This window comes from Haliotis rubra, unplaced genomic scaffold (genome assembly GCF_003918875.1).
Source record: "Haliotis rubra isolate DU_JTF1 unplaced genomic scaffold, ASM391887v1 Scf41, whole genome shotgun sequence".
NCBI classification, from domain to species: domain Eukaryota; kingdom Metazoa; phylum Mollusca; class Gastropoda; order Lepetellida; family Haliotidae; genus Haliotis; species Haliotis rubra.
This window is the reverse complement of record NW_025767091.1, coordinates 21,396-30,655: the sequence shown is the minus strand read 5'-3', so window position 1 is coordinate 30,655 and position 9,260 is coordinate 21,396. Positions and strand designations below refer to the sequence as shown.

The window sequence follows — 9,260 nt, the reverse complement described above, 5'->3', positions numbered from 1 at the left end:
TAAGACCGTATGGTCCTAGTCTGGTGATCTACTTTCACTTTCTGTAGCTCGTTTTATATGTTGTCTATGTCTATGATTTTATATTTACATGCTGGTTTTACATCTGTGATTTTCTGGTTAGTTGATGTAGTTCTTCAAGAGGTCCTTATATTCTCGAGTTGTGTGGCATGAATGTATAACTTGTTTTAGTCACTATGTGGCTGAAATACAGCCGATGTGACTAGAAATCTTAGTCACTACAAAATCTATCTGACGTTCAACGACTAATGGAACTTATAGGCAGATGTACCTTTTACATAGCTAAAAAGGCCATTGTTGTGACACCCTTTTGTTGAATATCACCTATCTTGTCGAATAGTATATTTGTAGATATATTATAAAGGCTTTCTCTCTCACTGCCTGACGTCTTTCTAATAGTTTTGAATTCACCCTTTAATACGGACGTGCCTATTGCTGTTATCTGTTACATGAGACAGACAACAGAAGTATCTTATAGTCAATGCTAGTTGCACCGTCATTTCAGGTGCCCGTTGATAGTGCGACAGCGACTTAACGCTGAGCCCCTGAACTCGTCATTTTCAGGTTATAATGACCGTGTGAAGTTTGATACCCCACGTTCGTTATCAGGTGTCCTATGTTGTACTACGTAAGTAGTTTTTAATAGGTCACTTGATAGTAATACTTCCAGCGTCCATGGCTGAAACCCTCCAAGGATGTTCTGGCATTGTATCAATGATACGTGAATGAGTATCATGTTTCCTCAGGCGTCGTTTTTGTTAATATCGTTGCTGGCGTTTGCATCAAATGGCAATCAATATATTCGCTTTTGATAGGATTAATATCTATTTTATTATGAAAGGAATGCATGACACATCAAGGATTAATCTATTACGAAGCTAAAGCCACCCTACTGTACACAAAGTTTATATCATTGTAATTTGTTGGCAAGACAAGACATGAAGCAACTTCTTGGAAGAACGGGTCTTGCGTGGTACCTTTCACTTGTATGTGTTGCAAGTGCATTGGTGATTCCGGAGCGTCTGGGGATTCGCCTCTGTATGGTGCAATGTCTGAGATACAACCGCTGTTTCGGTGTCAAGATGAGCGTAGCTACGATGACGTGTACGCTGCTCGACAACAGACATACCGATGGCAACATCATGGACGTCTCACAAAGCAGCATCATACAGGTGCGTACATGTTGGGTGTATTTGCAATAGCATATTCATGGTGATTATCTTAAATTTTCCGATATTGTCGAATATAATACTTAGATGTACTATATTAGATGTATATGTGAGGTTTGATTTTTACGTTTCTAAATGAACGTGAAAGGATCAGACATTTGCCAGTACGAGGTGCAGGTAGCTTCAACACCACTGCATCAAAACACCAAATATAACATAATTCCAGAATGCATCACTTTAAGTTGGTGTCTTGCATTATGCCCAATAGAGGCAGGCGCGGCGGGGTAGGCTAGTGGTTGAAGCATGGAAGGCCCGGGTTCGATTCTCCACATGGGCACAATGTGTGAAGCTCATTTTTGTGTCCCCGTCGTGATATTGCTGGAATATTGCTAAAATCATCGTGAACCTAACTCACTCACTCACCCCAAACAGACACAAGTACTCAATCCCAAAGTAGTAATCCTGAGGTACTCTAACAAGGAATAGAAAGAAACTTTGATCTCATTAGTTTATTTGGCTATGGAAAACGAACACAACACACCGCAGCACACATAAAAAACTGAACCCATATAACCTCTTATAATTTACATTCAGCAAAGAGGATTGTAATGATCGTGCATTGTAAGGCTCATCATCAGCTGTGGGCGCCGTTCCAATAACCGATCGTATCTAAGATCAATCTTAGCAAGTTACGCCAATTTTACTATCGTCTTATCTGAAAGTTATGCCCGTTCCACTAACCGATCTGAGGCCGATCGTAGCCTGTCCCGATCTTACGATACTACGAGAAGATCGAGACTATCGTGCGAGAGATAGAAAAATGCGAGGCACGAGTCATCTCCCTTTGTATAGTCTAGCAGACGATGGAAGTAGTTTTGGAACAAAGTGTAAACATGGAGAAGATACCTCGAGCGAGAAAAAACAATTTTTCTCCTGAGGAAATAGCAATTCTGGTTGACGGAAGGATCCACCATCATTCCGTTTTGTCTGCCTCTTTCGGGCCAGGCGTAACAAAGAAATCTAAAGATTCTCTCCGGAAGAAGATTGGCACAATCACATCATCTGATAATGTATCTAGATAATGTGTCTAAAAGAAACACGCTCACAGTGTAATGCTCGCTCTTCATCTTCACATAGAATAATGAAAGCAGCCAGTTTGGTTCCCTACGATTAAGTTTAGTGATCCAAAGTTGGTCATGAGCAGCTTAGACTTTGGATCTTTACTTTACGATTGGCTTGGGTAAGATCGGTTAATGGAACGGTATGCCGATGGTAACGTCACGCTAAGATTTGGATTTTAGGGGTTTACGACTGGCGTAGGGCTAAGATCGGTTAGTGGAACGGCACCCTGGTCCTTTGCCCAGCGTTAGCCACAGATTAGAATGGACCAAACCTCAGGCATCAAGAACAGTGGGGAGTCGGACAACTTGGTGCTTGGTGACTTTTTATAACGAGGAGCGCATATTTGCCTTGTCTTGGAAGAAAGGTCAAGGTCAGGTTTGTTGGCTTTGTACATCTGTATGGCCCTTTTCCAAAACATTATATTATTATTACTTTCTTTGACGCCTTCTACATAGCCTGGGTTGTACCATAAATGGACGCCATGGTCAAAGCAATTAATGCTGATGCCACTATAAGTGTTGCTGCTGTTACTGCCTTCGCAACCACCACTACTTCTGCTACTACTACTGCTGCTGCTGCTGCTGCTACTACTACTACTACTACTACTACTTCTACAACAACTACTACTACTACTACTACTTCTACAACAACACTACTACTACTACTACTACTATTACTACTACTACTATTACTACTACTACTTCTACAATAACTACTACTACTACTACTACTACTACTACTACTACTACTTCTACAACAACTACTACTACTACTTCTACAACTACTACTACTTCTACAACTACTACTACTACTGCTACTGCTACTACTGCTTCTACAACTACTACTACTACTACTACTACTACTACAACTACTACTGATGTTATTTTTCAGACAATGCGTACGGGACATACATGTATTGCATCTAAACATTACAAGCGTCTCTTCTGCCTAGTCAACTCCAAAGGACAGAAAGTACACCTCCCAGGTGAGACAGAAGGTCGGTGGGGAGACAGACATGCATATCACCCAGTTGCCGTCCATATAAAACATATAGCCAGTATTATCATGTAGATACTGTTTAGAGTACGACTAAAATATGATATTCTTTCCCACTCTGGGATACAGAATGCGGTGAGTGAGTGAGTGAGTGAGTGAGTGAGTGAGTTGGGTTTAACTCCGCTTGGACCATTATTCAAGCTGTGCAGCGATGTGTGAGGAAAGCCCGGGGTGATGCAGGGCACGTGTTACTACGTTAATGTCTGGTACAGCTCCTTATTGTCGACCCCGAGAAGATTCGGGTTAAAATTGGTCTTTACTTAGTCATCCCCACCAAACCATTTAATCAAACAAGCATTGGTTGATGGTGACCCATTCTCAGAAATCCTGGGGGAAAAGGGATAAATGAAAAACGATTCAAAGTTTGGAAGGTACCAGTTCACTATGAAAATATACAAAATGCTTTGTCAAAACTACCAGCCTTAGTGACATACATTAAGAATGTGTATGGTGCCTATTGCTATTTTATTTCTTTGTTAAGTTTGTTTAATTAACAGTTGGTTGATGCATGTAAACTCCTTTATTTGTCCGTCATCCTTCAAAACAATTGTCTACACACCCATCTACAAATAAAGATGCGTAGATCGATGATCATGCTATTGATCACCGGATTGTCTGGTCCAGACCCGATTATTTGCAGAGCGCAGCCACATAGCTGGAATATTGCTGAATGCGGCGTAAAACTAAGGCCGCTCACTCACTCCAGTGAACAATTGTCACATAGGAGGGTCTTCTGCTGTTTGCAGTTTAATGTTGTTAAGCATTAAACAAAACAAAGACACCATTCACACACAGGCACAAGTGCATGCTCGTCGCTTCAGTGGTGACCCCCTCAACCCAATATTACCTCACTTCATTGTTTGTATGTAGACTGTGTTCAGTGCTAAATTATGACCAACCGACATTTCAGATCATACGGCTTCACCTGAGGACACGATCATCCGTGAGTAATGTAGCTGAACCCACAATGACAATGCCGTTTGCCATACATTCTTTTCATTAATGTAACTGTTTCAGTTTCAATTATGTAGAGCGTCTGTTGTATTAGTCTCAAATATGTAGAGCGTCTGTTGTATTAGTTTCAATAATGTACAACGTCTGTTGTATTAGTTTCAATAATGTACAGCGTCTGTTGTATTAGTTTCAAATATGTAGAGCGTCTGTTATATCAGTTTTAATTATGTAGAGCGTCTGTTGTATGAGTTTCAATAATGCAGAGCGTCTGTTGTATACGTTTCAATTATGTAGAGCGTCTGTTGTATCAGTGTCAATTATGTAGAGCGTCTGTTGTATTAGTTTCAAATATGTAGAGCGTCTGTTATATCAGTTTCAATTATGTAGAGCGCCTGTTGTATTAGTTTCAATAATGTAGAGCGCCTGTTGTATTAGTTTCAATTGTGTAGAGCGTCTGTTATATCAGTTTTAATTGTGTAGAGCGTCTGTTGTATGAGTTTCAATAATGCAGAGCGTCTGTTGTATAAGTTTCAATAATGTAGAACGTCTGTTGTATCAGCGTCAATTATGTAGAGCGTCTGTTGTTTGAGTTTCAATAATGTAGATCGTCTGTTGTATTAGTTTCAATTATGTAGAGCGTCTGTTGTATTAGTTTCAATTATGTAGAGCGCCTGTTGTATTAGTTTCAATTATGTAGAGCGTCTGTTGTATCAGTTTCAATTATGTAGAGCGTCTGTTGTATAAGTTTCAATTATGTAGATCGTCTGTTGTATAAGTTTCAATTATGTAGATCGTCTGTTGTATAAGTTTCAATAATGTAGATCGTCTGTTGTATTAGTTTCAATTATGTAGAGCGTCTGTTGTATCAGTTTCAATAATGTAGAGCGTCTGTTGTATTAGTTTCAAATATGTAGAGCGTCTGTTGTATCGGTTTCAATTATGTAGAGCGTCTGTTGTATTAGTTTCTATTATATAGAGCTTCTATTGTATCGGTTTCAGTTATGTAGAGCGTCTGTTGTATGAGTTTCAATTATGTAGAGCGTCTGTTGTATCAGTTTCAATAATGTAGAGCGTCTGTTGTATCAGTTTCAATAATGTAGAGCGTCTGTTGTATCAGTTTCAATTATGTAGAGCGTCTGTTGTATCGGTTTCAATTATGTAGATCGTCTGTTGTATAAGTTTCAATTATGAAGATCGTCTGTTGTATAAGTTTCAATAATGTAGATCGTCTGTTGTATTAGTTTCAATTATGTAGAGCGTCTGTTGTATCAGTTTCAATAATGTAGAGCGTCTGTTGTATTAGTTTCAAATATGTAGAGCGTCTGTTGTATCGGTTTCAATTATGTAGAGCGTCTGTTGTATTAGTTTCAATTATATAGAGCTTCTATTGTATCGGTTTCAGTTATGTAGAGCGTCTGTTGTATCAGTTTCAATTATGTAGAGCGTCTGTTGTATCAGTTTCAATAATGTAGAGCGTCTGTTGTATCAGTTTCAATAATGTAGAGCGTCTGTTGTATGAGTTTCAATTATGTAGAGCGTCTGTTGTATGAGTTTCAATAACAACACTATTTGTTCGATTCAACACAATCTCCCTGTATTGTGGATGTTTACTGTAAGTAATGGAATCTGGACCAAACAATCCACTGTATGATTTGGTCAGAACAGCCCATGCCATCAGGTTGATGGTTGACGTGACACGCGGTCATAAACCGGACCTGGCATCGTGATACTACGCTTGCTAACATGTATTATAGCAGGGATACTCTACAACTATAGTCTCCCTGATTATAGCTAAAATACATGGATTTATCATGAAACGGCCCTTCCATTATCAGAAATTTGCGGGCCGCTGCAAATGATATTGGACCGCTCAACCTTAACGACGGGCCACTATCAGTTCTGTTGTCAACTGACGTCATTGTGGGTGCGTGGGCTTACGGTTCATTCGACATTAATTGGCTTTCGACTGGTAGATATTCTTGGTGAAACAAGTTAAAGCAACCCGAATTCCCGCTTTAAATAGCGGTACTATTGGCTTTCTTGTTGGTGCTAACCTTAACAATTGCACTATTAAGTTTGTTGATGGACCAAAACCGAACACTGACATAGTTTGACATGTTGCAGGCTATGATCTTGTCAAAGGCAAAGGTCGAATATCGTCACTTTCTGTTGTGACGTCACTTGAATTGTTCGATGACTTAATTGCATTCGGTCAGTCAACCCCGTCAGAAGTTGGTTTTGAGTAAACTTACAGTCAAATTCTTTCATTGTTTCCTTTTTCTTTTCAACACAAATTCCATGTATTTTAGCAATAATAACGGTAATGCTATTTTTGAAGGGAATTATCATTTGCAGAAACCCTCGGTCTTTTTAATGGAAGACCTCGGGCTTTTGCAAATGATAATGCCCTCAAAAATGCATTACCCTTATACTATAGGACCTAAAGTACATGTTGCAGTTATGGCTATGCTACTAACACTTGTGTAAAGGTTTAAAATATGGTATGATACTCTAAATGTGTCAATTTCTTTTGTAACTTTTATTCAAACAATCAAAAACTTTCAAAGAATAAAAACGTATACCCTATATCCACGTATGATATGATATTGACCAAGGCTAAATGTAGGTACTGAAATTGGTTTCATGAAAAAAAATATCTGAATGATAATGCCCTCAAAAATAGCATTACCCTTATACCACTGAAACAAATGAAGGACCCCCCCATTCTTACTCATTACCGGGGGCCGTTCACTCGTCACGCCGAAGACCCGGGTTCAATTCCCCACATGGGTACAATGTTTCACCCTTGCTGGACTATTGCTAAAAGTTCCGTAAGACTAAAATCACTCACTCATATTACCATACTTTGTCGGCCATATCATGAATCAAAACGTATATTCTACTACTACTACTACTACTACTACTACTACTACTACTACTACTACTGTTACTACTACTACTACTATTACTACTACTACTACTGCTACTACTACTATTACTACCACTGCTACTACTACTACTACTACTATTACTACTAACCCTAACCCTAACCCTAACCCTAACCCTAACCCTAACCCTAACCTAACTACCCTCACCCTCACCCTCACCCTAACCCTAACCCTGTATGACGTCCATCATTTATGTCTCCCGCTGTTAGAGTCAAGGATTATTGTTAAAATCGGCTTAAAACCCAAAGCAGTAACTAACCCTTTATTTTGTTCCTGGTCAAACAATGCATTTTATGTATTTCCAGGTGATGGCGTATGCTTCAAGAAAGCACCTCTACACAACTGTAGGAGTTCCGTGGGTTCTCTTTCAATAATTCCTGAGCTTGCTACCCGGCTCCACGTCAATGAGACATATGTGGGCATGGTAGATAGAGGCATTCTTCCCGGGACAAGGCATTTAATAAATTTGTTTCCTTGGTTTGAATATCCGTCCTTTGATGTGGCAGAAACTATAAAGTTGAAATATAAATTTTTCACTGTAGCAGTGACGGATACGCCAACTGTAAACTTCAACCGTATGGGCTGGAACATCACCTACTTCTATGATTTCACTTCCGGGAAGTATGAGGCACAGTATAATAGTTTAAATCGGTCAAAACTGAAAATGAATATTACTAAATTTGACCTTACCATATTGTTGGACAGATCATCTTCCGGGGATGTTCTTCTGGATGTTGACACTAAAACTGAGACTTTACTAGGAAGCGCACCGGGGCCGAATCTGAACCAGACAATGTGGATAGTAATTCAACTGTACCTTCCAGCAAACGTGAGACTGAATAAGTCATTTAAACCTCCCAGTAATCTGGAAAAGATATTGTATGGATGGTACCAACATCAAGTCATTTAGAAGACTTTTCCCCCGATACCTTAAAGGCACAATGTCACATATTATCTACAATATTTTGGTCTATATTATATATATTGGGGCATATGGACTCACTTTAACTTCCCATGGATGAAATACAAGACTTATTATTCCCTACGACTTGCCTGAAATCGATAATTGAATTTTCGAGGCGAACAGCTTCCAAACAGAGAACGCTTGCCCTGTATGGAATGTAAACAATTGCTCCATACATCGAAAACTGTCGCACGCAGTGTTGTCGCTGCGTAAGGCTTTTTGCTAGACATTAGCGTCATTTTGGGTAATACTGTGTTCTGTCTCCAAAGGAGTTTTAGAATATTCGTAAAGAGCGCTCCAAGGGACATAACTCTATAGGATTCACATGAAATAATCTTCGGCCGGTAGAGGGCGCGAGAGTCGATTTAATGCAACGTTACATTAATTCATTCGAACTTTTTAATTTAATATTGTAATCTAAATTCGTAATTTTTGGGAATACATTATGTGGTAGCTTCTCTGAGATTTAGTAGTATGGTTAGTATTATCTAGAGAAATACATTATATATTTTTGGAGAAGTGTGGTGTGATAGAGTGCAAGTGTGACGCATGGTGCCTTTGTGTGTTGATGATTGTCCACGAGACACACACTTTTAGACTGTGTTGACACGGCTTTGATACGTGAAACATATTTCAACGTTTCTACTTTAAAGCAACTTTTTCACACAATTTCTCACATAGAAACGACGAAACCCTTTCCACATCCATAAGAAAGCTCTGCTTAAAGCAGAGCCGTTTGTACAATTGTGTCTTTATCTTGAGTATATATTTGTTTCAGCAGTATTACAGTAGCACGATGTTGTTTGTAAACAAATGGCGTCTGGACCAGACAATCCAGTGATTTTTACCATGGGATACGATTACAGAGCATGTATTTACGTGTATGTGTTTAGCCATACGGTTTTATCATGTTTATAAGAAATCGGTCTTTATGAAAAGATATAGCTATTAGCAAATCTGATATATATCATCCTTTCAGTACTTTTCGTTATGTGCACATGCTGGAGGGACGGTATGGTAGCATAGTGA

General features: G+C 39.1%; 1 protein-coding gene across 1 annotated transcript; it reads left to right on the top strand.

The window, feature by feature from the left end:
• The first annotated feature begins 1,002 nt into the window (after positions 1–1,002).
• Positions 1,003–8,100, top strand: LOC124288032. Its single transcript, XM_046724589.1, has 4 exons — positions 1,003–1,190; positions 4,276–4,308; positions 7,573–7,691; positions 8,092–8,100. The coding sequence occupies exons 1-4, from the start codon at positions 1,007–1,009 to the stop codon at positions 8,098–8,100; spliced, it is 345 nt and encodes a 114-aa protein (XP_046580545.1). The 5' UTR covers positions 1,003–1,006.
• The last annotated feature ends 1,160 nt before the right edge of the window (positions 8,101–9,260 follow it).